This window comes from Martes martes, assembly GCF_963455335.1.
Source record: "Martes martes genome assembly, chromosome: 4".
Taxonomy (NCBI): domain Eukaryota; kingdom Metazoa; phylum Chordata; class Mammalia; order Carnivora; family Mustelidae; genus Martes; species Martes martes.
In genome coordinates this window covers 33,240,471-33,256,578 of record NC_137891.1, presented here as the reverse complement: position 1 = coordinate 33,256,578, position 16,108 = coordinate 33,240,471, and the positions used below count along the sequence as shown (strand labels likewise).

The window sequence follows — 16,108 nt, the reverse complement described above, 5'->3', positions numbered from 1 at the left end:
AAATGGTTAGCAGATACGGAGGGCTGGTTTCAGCTTCGCCATGAAACCATCCAACCCCGTGTTCATATTAGAGAACAGAGCAGGAAGGGCACCAGGTTAGCATACAGCTGGGAGTTAGCCTTCAAAACATTCCTGGTCTGTCCCTTCTTTGTTCTTTCTCCAGATATTAAACATTTCTAATAAAAGCTCTACTCTGTGGGAAAATACTGCTTAAAAGAGCTTGGAGGTGTTAAAAATTGGGAAGTTCAGTACTTTTAAAAATTACAGCTAAAGATTTTACAATTCATGGATTACCTATGAGGAAAGGCTATTGTGAATGAGTATAAAGGATGTAGCCTATCATCTTTATATGCTTTAATTTTTTTTTTTTTAGTTTTTCAAGTTGATAATACTTCACAGGATCCAAATTCCAAAGGTACAAAAAGAATATGCAAGGAAAAGTCGTCCCTCTAATTCTGACTTCCAGTCACCCAGGAAGCAACTGATATCACCAACTTATGTTTTGACATGACCAGTTTCTTGATCTGGCACAAAGCAAGGGCTAGGGAACTAAAAGGAAAAAATGCTGTCCTCGCCCCCGCCCCATCAGGGCCGCCCCCCCTCGCCCCCCCCCCAACCACGCTGTGGTTCACCTGGTCACTCCACCATGTCACCGCCACGTGAAGGCTGTAGTCACAGCACACTTTGGGGTCAGCCCAGCTCCGCCAGGTCTCAAAGGCCTGGAGGAGGGAAGCGCCCTTCTGAGGAATGGCGAAATCAATGATCATGGTGGTGCCTCCCGCCAGGGCAGCCTGGAATCACAAGAGGGTTTCAACAGGTTAGCCGTCAATTTTCTAGCTGAGTCATTTATCTCCTTGATCACTATGCATTTGCAAGCCCCAGGGAAAGCTTGAGGGGTCCAGGAAATTGCACAGATGCTCCTGGTTTAAAAGACCCAGAGGGACATGCGGCGCCTGGGTGGTTCTGTTGGTAAAGCGTCTGCCTTCGGCTCAGGTCACCACCTCAGGGTCCTGGGATCGAGGCCCACTCCCACCCCCGCTTCTGCATTCATTCATTCTCTTCCTCTCTCTCACAAATAAATAAATAAATCTTTAAAAATAAGCAAATAAAAGACCCAGAAGGACATGAACAGACTTTCCATAAATTAAATCTGGAAGTACTGAAATTGCTGGAATTGCTTTGAAAAATGACATGCCTGATGAAAAGGAAATGGCTGTGGTCCAAACAACGCACTCAGACTGCAAGGAAAAACTGAGATGGAAAAATGGAGAAGGGGCGCCTGGGTGGCTCAGTGGGTTAAAGCCTCTGCCTTAGGCTCAGATCATGATGTCAGGGTCCTGGGATCGAGCCCCGCATCAGGCTCTCTGTTCAGCAGGAAGCCTGCCTCCCTTCCTCTCTCTCTCTGCCTGCCTCTCTGCCTATTTGTGATCTCTGTCAAATAAATAAATAAAATCTTTAAAAAAAAATGGAGAAGACACAAAACTCCTTCTTCTCTAGAAAATTATATTTGTTATTGTGAAGTCTCTTTTCATGAGCATCGGTCTTAATGAATTGTATCTCTAGTAGCCCCGTGCTCCACGCAGAATCCCGGGAGACTCACATAGTGCCTGCGTCACCCTCATTCCCCACAGTCAACTGGTGACCTTTGTCTTTCCTTAACTCCCGACTGGTCCCTCTAACCCGTCCCCACTGCTCTGGTCTTCGTTCAACCTCTTATCATTCTTCTCCTTGATCTTTGTATCTCAAGTTTTGCTTCCACTCCATCCAATACGAACTCCTCGAGGCAAGTAGAAGCACATTCCAAAGCCCAAATGTGACCACTTGACTCCAAAGGTTAAGACTGAATGCTTCGTACCACCCCTGGAATGAAGTTGAGTCTTCTTAACATGGTCTACAAGGCCCCATGCGATCTGGCTCAACTCATATTTTCCTTGGTATATTATCATAGATCATGTTAACTTACGATTAATTTTAAAAGTAAGCAAAGTAAGTTCTTAATTAAGTGTCTTTGATGAATTACTGAAATTGATTCACTTAAACTAAAATCACAAGGTATTAATGTGCTTTTAACTGTTGTGGTCAAACAAGGTAGGTGAGGAAAACAGAGCAGAGAGGGATGCTCATGCTGGGCACTGACCAAGGAGGCTGACTAACTCCAGGGCTGGAAGTTCAGAGTCCGTGCTTACCAGCTGGGAAGCCACCAGCCCCTCTCCTAGGTCCCTCTATCTGTACATCCATCACCCTTCCTGCGAAACTGCCCAGATACACGGAGAGATCCCTTGTCCCACCTGGTTTACTAGCTCTATTCTTGCTTACTTCAATAGATTTTTATTTTTTCTAAGTCACTTGGCCCTACTCCAGTTCTTTTTGCTCTCAAAAATTTCTTTATATAGGATCACATGCTTTGTCTCTACCTTTAGATAACATTGCCTTATTCCTGGCAAACAATACCTTTTTATGTTTCTTAAGAAATCCCTATTGGTTCACTACAGTAAAGACAATACTAGGAAAAAAAAAATCCTCAGGCTCTGTATTTTTATTTGAATGCTGATTAATCTTCTTGCCTCCTTCCTTCTTAAAGTGTCTACCCAGTACATCACAGACATCCCTTGAGGACGAAGGGCATTTTTCTAATAGCACGTGCTGTTAATTAGAGTGTTAGAAGAAAGTACTTTTTTAGTGTCTACTGAACTATAAAATCAAGCTGAAAGAACTATTCTTTCCTTTCTTTCCATATTAAAAGTCTTCCACATTCAGGAGGTGGGCAAACCAGATATACTGCTTATGGAAATAAAAGAAGATGGCACAACCACTTTGGAAAGCAGTTTTTCAGAAAGTTAAAACATGGACTTACCCTACCTCAGTTACCTGAGCCAGGAAGTCCAATCCTAGGCAGGTAACCCAGAGAAATGAAAACATACCCACATAGAAACCTATATACCAATATTCAGAGCAGCATTATTCATTATAGTCCGAAAGTAGAAACAACTCAAATGCCCATGAACTGTTGCCTGGATAACAAACTGCGGTAGAGGAACGCTACGGAATCTTATTCAGCCATAAGAGGGAAACATAGGCACAGGCTGTGGATGAAACTTGAACACGTTACACTGAGTGCAAGAAGCCAGTCACAGAGGATCACATCTGATTCCATTTGTAAGAAACCTCTAGAAGTGGCAAATCCACAGAGACTGTAAGTAGGGCAGTGGTGGCCTTGGGCTGGAGGGGTTGAGTTGAGACGACAGCTAATGGCGAACCTACTTTCTTTTTGGATAAAATGTTCTAACACTGATTGTGGTAATGGTTGCCCAATTTCAGGAATATACCAAAAACCACTATTAAGATATAGCTTAAATGGCTGAATTGTGTTATATATGAATTATATCTTCATGAAACTATTACAAATAACAAAAAAAAAAAAGGTCTACCACGTGTAAGCCATGACATGGAGTGAGGGGGGTGGGAGAGCCCACAAATAATCAGACAAAAGTTCTCCGCATGGGTCTACAGTTGAGTCTATAGTCTGTAGATGGAGATGGAAATATGAATGAATCATTATAGTAAAATAATCAGTTTGTAGTAACGGGTGGCCAGGATACTCCTATAAGAACTGATGGTATAGAGATTGCCAAGGGGAAGTAAAAATTGCTAAGCTCCTTAGAGGAGGTCCAGGGGAAAGACCACCGGGAATTCAGAGGAGGGAAGAATAAAGAGACCAGAGGAAGTGTAGATTTAAATTAGCATATGGACACACATGTGAAGTGGCCAGTAGCATAACGCTATCTAATGTGCAATGAGCACTTACTATGTGCTGGGAACTATTATGATGTTCTAGATGCTCTAACTTTTGGACTCATCTCATCAGATCTGCAGTAGGGAATATGATTAGCCCCATTTGGGGGCTGAGGAGACCCAACAGAGCACTCTTACATAACTTGACCAGAGCGGGACCAGAACCAGGTCATCAGGCTCCAGAGCCCGTGCTCTCAGGCCAACAGCACAGGGTCACTTTGAGGAAGGGCCCATGAGGAAAAGCCAGCAGCTTTGCATGAGGTGGGAAAGGGCAGAACTCAGACCTAGACTAGGGTTGATTCAAAGCACTGGTTCCAACAAGAAGAAGGCTGTGCCATCTGCCTGGGCGACAGGACTCTATGAACAGATTCTAACTGTGATGACCGATGGTGGCAGACGAGGGGACAAAGGAGGCTGCAGCTCTGGCGTGGAGAGGCAGCAGGAGGGTGGTGTGGAACACCCTGCATGTGTGGTGCCTGGGCACACATCTGCTCTGTGTGTCTACGCACAGAGACAAACACAGACCTGACACTGAGGAGCCATCAAGGGCAGGAGAAGGTCAGGGCAGTCACCTTGGAGAGGATGCCTGAGGGGTCCTGAGGGTGTGGACTGCTGCTGGTCTTCTTGCCAGACTGCAGATGTCATAGTCAAAGGGCCATCTTCTAAAATGATAGCAGATCGAAATTCCTGGGGCTACAATTTGCAAGCTCCCAAATCAGGATTTATCACACCTGCTCTGCCTCCCTAATTCCCTGGGAGCAGGAAAGGGACAGGAGAACTGCCACTCACCTCTCCTTTGTTTCTTTTTGTCCTGTTTCTCCTCCATGCCCTTCCTCCCTCTCCTCTGCTCAACACCGGAACACAGAAGCTCTACTGAATGGGAGAGCGTGTGGGCAGATGCACGGAAAACAAGCCCAGGGGGGCATGAGCTACTCACCACCAGGGGCCAGTGGCCAGCCACGGTCTGCACCCCAGCCTCCTCTGAGCCTCCTTCCTCCCCCTCCTCTCCCAGTGCCTCTGGTTACCCAGGGTCCATTCACTCCCCAAAGTTATCTCAAATCCCCGGATATTATTTCAAGACCTAAAATGTCCCCTTCTTTCCACGGGATCTGGGGAGCCACATGCCAGAGCGGCCGGCGATCTGTAATCCCCAAGACAGTGTCAAGGAGACATGTTCCTCCCAGGAGGTACTGACCTCTTCAAAGAAGAGCTGGTAAGTGCCCAGGCCTGGGTTAAGCATCCTCTACCCATTAGATCATTTAATCAAGCCTTGCTTCAGTCTGGTGAGGTAGGGATGGTTTTTACTTCACAGCTGAAGATGTTGAGGCTCAGAGATGTCGAATGACCCCCAGGTTACATGGAGGAGCGTGCAGCTCTGAGGGCTAAGTCTTACTTTCAGCCTACTCTGGGCCTCAACCCTCTGCCCCTCTACCATGTCCTGGGATCTCATTTCCAGCCAGTTGCCCCAGGTCAGGGGTGAATCACTCCTCTGAGAAATGCAGAGGTTGATAAAGTGAACGAGGCACTCAGGAAATCAAATGCCTTCCAAAACGAAACAAATCCCACCAGACTGTCAACTGGAAAGTCACAAACGAAACAGTCTCATACGGCTCTGTTGATGTTCATCACTGACAATCACTACTGAAATAACATGGCCCTAGAAGATTCATAAGGAAGGGCCCTGTACCAGGGCTTCTTCATGTCCATGCCCTAATGGGCCCTAGAAGATCTCCCTTACTCAGCAGACCGACTGGTCAGAACATCACCTCCCTAGCCCACCTCAGATAGTATCAGGATCTGTTTAACTGTTTTTTATCGTCAGACCCTTTTGGGTTCACTTCACAAACAATCTTCAGGGTTTACCTAACATTTGAGGAATGAGAAGAGTTAGGTAGGGGAGGGAGAACCAGTAAAGGGTGAAAATTTCTCTCATATTTCTGGGTGAACCTGAATTGTTTCCTTTGTTTTTTACGGCTGATTGACTTCATTCCACTTTTATTTGTCGGATAGCCAAATAAAATGTATTTACCTTATCTAATCTTGGCTCATAAATCAATTCTTTCAGCTCCTAATTACTTTGGCTGCTCTCCCTTGAAAAACCTTCCAATTTATCTAAAGCCTTCTTTTGGGGGGAGGAGAGCAGGCGCTGTATCAGGTGCAAATGGGATAGAACATAAATTGAGATAAACTCCAACCAACAGCAGGGTCACAATATTATATAACACAAGATTCTACTTAAGAATGTATTAGGTTGTAAATCATTACAGAAAGCAGCTCAAGCATCGTCTTCCTTTTGATGGGGTCACCAAATTTTCATTTCTAAGCTCATCCTTAAACAAGTGACTTGGTCTCATTATAATCAATCATAGGACCTGATCAGTCAACCCAAGTAAAGCAGAAAGAAATCCAAGAAGATATCTGAGCCTTAGGGAGAACCCCTGGACTGAATTGTCAGCTTTCTCATAGTTGCTAAGACTTACGAAAACAAACTTCATGATTTCAGTTTATGTTCCAACTCTGGAAGCACATTCGGCTTTGTATAGATGGTCTCCACATTTGCCTATTTCCTTATGCCCCCGACCCCCCGACTCTGAAATATTAGCCACACCATCGTCCATCCAACTCTTCAGACCAGACTGAGGAGTCACCCTTGACATTTCTCTCTTTTCTCGACATCCCCAGATCCAACCCACTGGGAGGCCCAGCTCTCCCCCAACCCCCGTGGGCTGCCTTCTACATATTCCATGAATCTCTCTCCTTCCTGCATCTTCACCTCTGCTGCCCAGTGCCATCTACATCCCCCAACTGGACTAAGGCAGTAGTTTCTTCATTGTCACCTTGTCCCCGGCCATGCTTGCCACTGCCAATCTTACACTGATTTCGCTTTGCTCTTAGGATGGAGAAGAGACAATTATTACACATCCCATAAGGCTGAACTTCAGCTGACCCTTCCACTTGGCTCTTGAGTCACCTCCCTCCCAACCCATTCACCCCACTCCAGTGACACCGTCCCTCCCTCTCCTTGGAGAGCTCTGAGCTCCTTTCTACCTCAGTGAGAGAGGTAAGAAGGAGCTCACTTCTCCCCAGCCCCTCTTCTACATGGGTCCAGTGACCTTGGCTGCACACCAGCATCTTCTAGGGAGATCCTGATTGGATGGATATAGTTTCATCTCTGTCTGTCTTACGCCCATTACAGTGCCTGGTACATAAAGGTTCTTTAAATGTTTAAGGGAGTGTTTAAAAAATCACAGTCCCAAGATGGAATCACTTATGCTAGGCCAAGTCATCGAAACAGGGCTTAATACCTAACCAAACTGTAGTTTCAACCTCCCTCAGAAAGGTAGTCAGAAATTTTCTGGTCGGCACCAATGAGATAATCCGTCACATGGGCCCTCTCCATCCCCCAAAGTAAGATGAGATCATCTGCATGATAAGACCCCCTGTCCCTCCCCCTCGGGAAGACTGACCATTCATGGAACAATCCTTTCTTCTCTTTTGCCAGTAACTTTCCTGCCCCACTCTCTTTCTTATAAAAACCTTCCATTTTGTAAACTCTTTGGAGCTTCTTTCTACTTGCCAGATGGGATGCTGCCTGGTTTCGGAATCAATAAAGACACGTGTGTGTGTGTGTGTGTGTGTGTGTATGTTTCGGAATTAATAAAGACAACGAGATCTTCAAATTTACTCAACTGAATTTTTGTTCTTTAACAGGAGAAAGAAAAGAAGGGATCAATTAATTTCCCCCAATAGCTATAAGATGGAGTGATTCTGATGGTTCTCTTTTCCAACAGAAAATGAGAAAGCAGCGTAAGTTGCATGTTAATGTGACTTGCCATTTCTTCAAAATATTGCTAACCCTGGCCATGTAATTTCCTGGTTCCTTCTAGGAAAAGGTTAATGTGGAATGTGTACTCTGAGAGCATAGGAAAGCTAAGTACGCAGTTTTGTCCAAAGCCTATTACCTAATCAGAGTTAGCCAGGATTGGTAATACAACAGATTGGAATCCATATTTGCCTCAAATGATTTTTTTTTTTCAGATTGCAGTTTGTTTTACTTTAAACAACTTTTAAGTTCTTTGTTTTTATATGTGAACAGATCCCTAGAATTTGGGAACTCATGACCACCATGAAAACAACTTCTCTATTGGATGCAACAAAACATAACTGAAGACTTGAAGAGCTCTCCCTCGGTTTGTTACTTGAGATGTGATAGGAAAAGCACAAAGTGGAAGTGAGCAGTAGACTCTGGGTAGTTGCTCACTTATCACCCACATAACTTGCTCAGAAACAGCCTGAGATGCAGCAAGCCATTAGGACAAGGGACCTTGCAAAAGGGAAAAAGGCCAGACCTTAAGTTTTCACTCAAAAATAGTCACAGTCATCTAAATTAAGCCCACAATTCCAAAAGTCTACCGTATATACTTATATACCATATATATACCGTATATACTTTATTATTAAAGCCAACATAAATTAGAGCCCCATGTGTCTCTAGCCTGTCTGCCATTGGGAACAAAGACCACCATGTTTTTCAACTCTAAGAGCCCAACCACAATGGCTGCCACTTAGTGGTTACCAAGAAATATCTGTTGACTCAAATAATATCACCCAACCATCAACTTGAACAATACTTAGTTTAGGATCATTCCATATTAGATGGAAGTGACAAGATCCAGAGTATGCCACTGTGGCATAAAAATCATTTTGAGCTGAAGGTATTTAAGAATAGCCACACACGTGTGTGTGTGTGTGTGTGTGTGAACTTCCTTATCTGCCTAAAAGCAAAGCCTCCCAAAAGAATTCAACCGTAATAAATCCCCTTCTGGAAGTTTCACCACCAAGGAAGATTGGCTCTTAACACCTGAGACTAGAAACCTGCACCATGCCTCAGCAGACCTTGTCACAAACTCTCATGTCTCCCACCTATTCTCTTAGGAGCTCATGGGTCTTTACTAAAACTCATTTATTTTCCCATACATGCCCTTCTCCCCCTTTGTTTCCCCTGTTAGGGTGGCATATAAACCCCAAATTTTAATTGCCCCTTGAATCACATTTTTCTGTGAACTCACAGGTATGTGAAATTTAAAGACCTGTCTTTTCTCTTGTTAATCTGTCTTTTGTCTGTTAATTTGCATGCCTCAGTAACCAAACCTAAGAGGCTATAGGAAAACTTTTTCTTCCCAAGAGTAGCATCATGAAAACCTTGATTTCTACGCCACCTTTTTTGGACATTAAAAACACCTGGCCAGGCAAATGAGGGAGCGAACAAGCAGTGGAACTGAAAAGCATAGAGAACTCAAGTATGAAAACTGAAAGAAGACGCCCCAGATTTTGTGAAGTTCAGTGAAAGAATTCCTAGCACACAACATCCTCAGTAGGACCCTATTTAACATCAAGTTGTTTCAAATTAACCTTGGAGGTTTCTTTTTCTTCCTCTGATGAGTGCAAAGATTAACTCTGTAATCAGTAAAGAGCCACTCAAGGCAATCATAGAATTATAAACTCCTAGAGCTGGAACAGGCAAACTATTAGCACAACGAGAACATTCAAAACTCAGCTTCACCAATAAGGAAAGAAATGCTTGTTTAAAAACATTAAAAAATTCTACATTTTTCCAATTAAATTGGCACTGATTTTTTTAAGGCAGTAGCTACAATTAGCTAGGATTCAGTGAAATGAGGATTATAATGTATTGCACATGGGAGCACAAACTGAAGAGTCTGAATGTATGTATTAAACTCCTTTAAGACCGATCTAATACTCTTCGGTCCCATCATTTCACCCTGAAGGGTGATTTCTAGGTCAATTATCAAGAATCTATGCAATAATTTCTGTCCCAACATTGCTTACAAGCAAAAACAAACAAACAAACAAAAACAAAACAACCCAAAAACCAAAATAAAAACCTAGAAACCACCAAAATGTCCACCACTGAGAATATGGAAGGGCAAGCTATAAACAGTTTGTGAAACTGGATGAAAAAATGGGTAGCGCATTAGGAAGGAAGGATGAATTTGGTTTGGAAAATGCTGAGTTCAAAGTGCTTGTGGGACAACCAGGTTGTGATACCCTCAGACAGGCAGAAATAGTAGCCTGATGCACAGAGACACCAAGACTAGAGAGAAAGCTCTGAGACTCAACCTCGGCGAGGATAACGGGGCCATGGAAATCACATTCTCCAATGACAGTCAAGGTCCCGGACAAATGTGTGATGAACAAGGCTATCTCTGAAGAGTATGCAAAATTCAGCAGAAAATGTTTATATGCCCCCCAGAAAGAAAAGCATGGAAAATACAGGAAGCAAAATGTTAAAATGTTAAAAATGTTTAAATATATGACTTAAATGTTATTTTCTTTACATGCAATTGCATTTTCCTTTTTTAAAAAAGGAAACTAATATATATTGAGCAATTGTAATGCTCCAACAATTTCCTATAGGTCTGGATAATGAATAGTGTATATTGTTCTCATGACTGCCAACATTTTTTTTTAATTGAAGTTGTTCTTTTGACAGAGGTGTCATTATGCAGACAAGATAATGTTAACCCTGAGAGAAGAAGTGACTTGCCCAAGGTCACACACAGTCAGCACACACAGCCTCTGAAGCCCAGCCCAGAGCTCCTGCAAGCAACAGAAAAGGGGATTTGGCTTGCGATCAAGTTTTCACAAGTGCAGTTCTCCTACATGGTGAAGAAATTCTATAAATATGCCACAAATGCATGCTTAATCACATACCTTCCACTGCCCTATTATAAGTAATCATCTTGATGGCACTTTACCAAAAAGCTCCAGAGTAAAGTGTAATTTCCTTTCTTGATAATTTTGAAGACTTTTTGTCCTATACACAAAAAAGTATTCTGTGTGTTTTCCCAATTTAAAAAAAAAACCCTTCTGCCAGCTACTGATGCTGCCAGATTTTTAATGTGAGCCCATCTACTCCAAGCTGCATACATTCTGAATATTAATAAATATATATTTGAAAACTAGCTGAGCTTTTGTAATTTACTCTCTTATCACAGGATGTAGCAAAAGCAAAGTCATAATTCCTTCAACTATATCTAATTCGCAATTTCCATTTGAATAAAAAAAACCTCATTGTTTTTCCTCATGGATATTGAATTATTGGAAGACGACTGTACATCTAGTATAGACCAACAAGATGAAATATGATTTCCTTAAAGCAGAACATTATTTCTATTAGTTACATCAGAGAGAAAGCTTTTACCTGTAATTAAGTAAATCAATTACAGGCTTTAACCCAACCTCTGCCATAAATGAGATTTACAAAATACGTTAACCTTTGGTTGACCTGTGTATTTCATTTCTTAAACTGGACCACATCACAATCTGGTGATCAATAAATAGAATATCACAAACACTATCCCTTCTACGTGTCAGATGTAATAGACGATCAGCCTAGGGCATGCAGAAAGCCAACGCTTAGAGCCCATCTCCTGAAAGCATCATATATCATTTTTCCTTTACAGCTTTCTGTATGTAAGGTCCCCATTTCTGTATCCTTGGAGATGATGTGGCCATAAATGTATGTACAAATGCTTCACAAACCTAATGCCTGAGATGTGTGTTTGTTTTGATAACCTTAACTGCCTCTAGCTTTAGGAAGGGGAAGGGCTACTCCATTCCTTAAGGATGACTGCTCAGTTTTGCAACTTACCCAGTATTTTCATCCCATCACCTACCACTGGGACAAACTGAAACATCACACGTTTTCCCAATGGTTTCAGAAAGGAAGAGAGCCTGGTAGGTAGGAGCTGTACCAATGGTGGGAAGTAAGGAATTTGAAGAGCCACTTGGTCACTTACTGGTGTGTGACCTTAGGCAGGTGACTTACATTTCAGTTTCCTCAACTGCAAAAGGAGATAATGGCCCCTGAAAGTGTTGGCAGATGAATAGTTTAGCCCAGTGTCTAGCAGGAGGTGAGAGCTGGATAAAATAAATGTTACTTTTCAAGTGTAATCTACAGCACCATTAACATCTACAAAAGACTTCTTTGTTTCTATTTCCCTGAACTAGAAACTCGACCAACATTGCCTTGGGGATTATTGCAAAGATTCTATAAAAGAGGACAAGGTGACTCCATTATGTTCTCCTTTCAGAACTCAGGCCAATACTTTAATGATCATGTTTATCTGTACTTACCCATCTAGTTCCCTTTTATGGAGTCTCCTCTGTTTCTGGGTGCAGGAGAGGTTATCTCCTGGGATCCAACCAGTATTGAAGTAGACTTTTGTAACTCAGTGTCTTTGTGAGTACTGTTTAATGTTCAACATGAATTTAGCCTTTCCTAAATCTTTGACCTTAACATCTCTGAGTGTATTGTTTAATTAAGACCAAAAGCTCATGAAGAACATGTTTTTTAATAGTTTGACAACCTTTAAGTCTGGAAATACCTAGAGAATCAGCTGGTGGTTAAGTTCTTTCAAATGTTGATGACTACACTACTATAATAAGCTTCAAAGACCTGCCTAGAATTGTAAATCTCTCCTTGCTAGGAATCCCTGAATGGCCAAAGAACAACAGATAGAAGACTAAGAACCACCTTTCAGGCCCTTGGGGGCACAAGATAATCTTGAGATAATCTCAAGATAATCTTGAGAAAGCGAAGGAAATGTTCTTCCTCTAGAACATTCCAACCAGCTTCCCGGCAGCATCTCTAGAACCCTGATGAGAAAAAGGGAGATGATGAAGGGAAGTGATGCTAGTGGGCCTGGCAACTGATAGCCAGAAGGAGCAGCTTTGCACCTGCCAAATGGGGACATCAAAGGAGTGCCCTGCCATCAGCAAAGCACTTGGTTAATGATGAACCTTGATAACAGAAAGTGTGTCTACCGTAACTGTAAACAACAGGTCACAAAATTTTATATACAGGTATACACACCTACACACACAATCATACATACCTGCATAATACAATCTCAATTAGGTAAAATAAAGCATATTAGAAAGCATAAAAGCAATACACCAAAACAACTGTCATGGTGTTGAGATTATGGGTAATATTTTTTTTCCAATTTTGTACAATCATGTATTGCTTTTATATCTGAAAATTTTATTTAAAATGTAAAAAAAAGTTCACTGAATTTTAGGAAATTTTACTTTTTAACAAAAGGGCAACGTGCATATTCAATTTTCACAACAGATAATGATACATCCTACAAAAGACTTTGACCACTGCTCTGATGGGAAAGGTTAATAATTAGTAACTAGGACTAAGCTTTCCAAATCTTGATGTGAGCAGCCCGCCCCAGACGCCTCTCTCTGGGTCAAATGGTTCTTCTCTCTATTAAACACCCTTCTCAACCAGAGATGAGTGAGAGGGGTGCCTGGGTGGCTCAGTGGGTTAAGCCTCTGCCTTCAGCTCAGGTCATGATCCCAGAGTCCTGGGATTGAGTCCCTGCTCAGCAGGGAGCCTGATTCCCTTCCTCTCTCTCTGCCTGCCTCTCTGCCTACTTGTGATCTCTGTCAAATAAGTAAATAAAATCTTAAAAAAAAAAATCATAGATGAGTGAGAAATGTGGAGGGGGTGTGTGAAGAGCACAAAGCTATTTGAGAAAAGTTAGTAAGGCAAGCGAACGCCTGCACGACTAAGTAGCCTCATCTGTCTCACACACAAGGGTTTAGGCTTTAAGGAGGGCAGTACTGTCACTCTGGAAAGAGCCGTTTTCCTCCCTGCAGCTCCAAAACGCAAAAGCCTCAAGGAGGCTGGGGGCCGGGCTTCAGCCAAAGTGCTGAGTGGGGTTTTAACTTTACGGAGCTGTAAGGCAGTCGGGTTCATCTCCAGATCTTGTTTTCAGGAGCTCTGGAGAAACGTTTAAGGATCTTTTCATCGACCAGAGCCTCTAGGCCTTTGTGTCTAGAGAAACCCAAGTCTCTCCCCCTTGGGTTTGGTAACTGATACTCGCGCACCATCAGCCCAGCTGCGGGGGCTCAAGCCCCAGGAATCTGATCCCTATTTGACGGCCCCTGGGCAAGCCGGTTAAGAAGAGACGGGGCCAGCTTGCGTTGGGGCCAATGTGAGTGCTCCGAGACCATCCTGGAATATTTCTCTTCTAATTTCTGGTCACGATTGTGTCTTTTCTACTGGAGGGTGGAGGCAAAGATTGTGGTCACGGTGGGCTTCCAGACTGCCCAGACTTACCGCCATCCAGCGCACGCTGTGAACTTGGAAGTCAGGGCAGTAACCACTGGGTGAATGGGTTTTTCCTTTGGTTTTGGCCGGGGATGGCACACGGGGAGAAAACGGCTGGGAGCGCCCACAAAACCAAAAGATTCTACACGTATTATGAAAGACTTGTGGACTTCCACAGGATACCAGTGACAATGGGGAGGGGAGTGCGGGGGAGCCCAGAGCGCGCAGCAATGAGGGTGAGAAGCTAGGTCGCCTTAAACTTGTCAAATGACCCAAACGGAGGAGCCGAGGGCGTCTGGCTCGACGAGAGCTGGGCCCATGGCCGCGAGAAGGGGCGCCTGGAAGGGCGCGCGCGGGGGCAAGGTCAAGCCCGGCTCCCCAGCCGTCGGTCGCCGCTGCCGGGCTCGCTCCGGGTCCCCCCGGCTCCTCCGCACGGCACAGGCGGCGAGCACCCCAGGAGCGCGGCGGCAGCCGGGGGGAGACCCGAGAGGCGCGCGCGGCGGCGCGGGTACCTTGGTGCCCTGGTGGAAGTCGTCCACGGACCGCGAGCCCATGAAGGGGAACTGCATGTGCGTGTGCGTGTCGATGCCGCCGGGCAGGACCAGCTTGCCCGCCGCGTCGAGGACCCGCAAACCGGCGGGCGCGCCCCCGGGGGGCAGCAGGTCGCGCCCGAGCGCCCGCACCGCGCCGTCCTCCACCAGCACGTCGGCCACCTGCGACAGGTCGTCGTTGACCACGCGCCCCCCGCGGATCAGGAGCCGCGACGGCGCCGCCATGGCGGGGGGTTGCGGGGTAGGTGCTTCCTCACGCTCCCCGAGGACGGCCGGCACCCTGGGCTCCGGCTCCGGCCCCGAAGCGCGGACGAGCACGGAGCCCTCGCGGCCCCGCCGGTTTATAGACTGGCGTGGGCGGACTCCACCCCGGGAGGGTTGGGCTGGAGCTACGGGCCGGCCCAGCACCGCTCCCGCCCCGGGGTACTGCGCCCCGAGCCTGGGGGTCTGAGCCGTCGGAAGCCAAAGTCTTGGAGTGTAAACGTCTGTTCTCCTTTATAAGAAAAGGCACTTTGCGGGGGAGGAAATCCACCTTATCCCTTCCCTGGAAGATGAACGCATCAGTCCCAAGACACACACACACACTCAGAAACCCCTACAGCAACAAAGGTAACACCCACGCCAGAAAGAACCACTTGATCTGGATTTCCATGTAAAAATATTCTTTATATGAGGAGCAAATCATCCCACAAATCAGTCATCGGCAGACACAGTGTGAAAGTTCAGAGTGAAAACATTGAATCTTATTTGAAACTAAAGCTGTTTGATACCAACTCTTCTCCAGGTTTTAATGATGCAGTGCAGACCAGCAGGGTCTTCATGGAAAACAGCAGGTAATGTAATTCTAAAGATCTGGGATTTTCCTCAGGTTTTTCTTCTTTCTTTTTTTGACTGGCTTAGAGATCTTCTATTAAATCTCTCACCGACTTGGGTCCTCCGTTTTCTCGTACATAAATCTGAGATAATACTTCTCCCCTTCCAGACCCTCTTTGAGGAGCAGATAAGGTGATGGTTGTGAATGTACCTTGATAAAATGGGAATACCATACAAACTTATTTAACAAATACTGGCTTTGTAAGGACTGACCATTGGGGTGGAGGGGTGGTTAGATAGAGGGTTAAGTGTTAAAGAAAAATGACATTCTTATCCTCAGGAGCCAAGAGCCAATGGTGACACACATAGACATTTCAGTATATGACGAAATATGTAAAACAGAAAATTCTGCCTTTGAGAGAGGATAAAGAGTCTAGAGGAAAGGGAAAGTGGACTTTGTCTTGAAGAAAATTAGATATCGAAGATTCACAAAGTGATATTTGAACCAGGGCAGAGAGGACATGGACATAAAGAGATGAGGGGTGGGAAGAGGAATGGCATTCTAGGTCGTGGGAACAGAGTATGCAAAGGCTTGGGGAGGTGATGGCAAATGAAGTCTGATAGAACCAGTGATGGGTTCAGGGATAGCCACATGTCCCAAGCTGACTGATTGTGCCCAGTGATAGCAGATCTTCTGTTAGGTAGAACAGATGGGGAGCTTGTTCCTTCTTGCTGGACTTGAACCTGAAAGGCTATAAATAAGAGGCTTCTGGGAGCCATGCAAACCACATGGCTCTTAAGT

At 44.5% G+C, this 16,108-nt stretch overlaps 1 protein-coding gene across 2 annotated transcripts in view; it reads right to left on the bottom strand.

The window, feature by feature from the left end:
• DPYS (dihydropyrimidinase) overlaps positions 1-14,805 on the bottom strand; it is an 82,711-nt gene extending 67,906 nt beyond the window's left edge. For both annotated transcript variants that reach the window (XM_080801509.1, XM_080801508.1), the window contains exons 1-2: positions 14,455-14,805; positions 633-791 (exon numbers count right to left, since the gene is read on the bottom strand). In XM_080801509.1, coding sequence (XP_080657635.1) covers positions 633-791; positions 14,455-14,718 — 423 coding nt within the window. In that variant the 5' untranslated portion in view covers positions 14,719-14,805. The remainder of the gene's footprint in view (positions 1-632; positions 792-14,454) is intronic.
• Between the last annotated feature and the right edge of the window lie 1,303 nt (positions 14,806-16,108).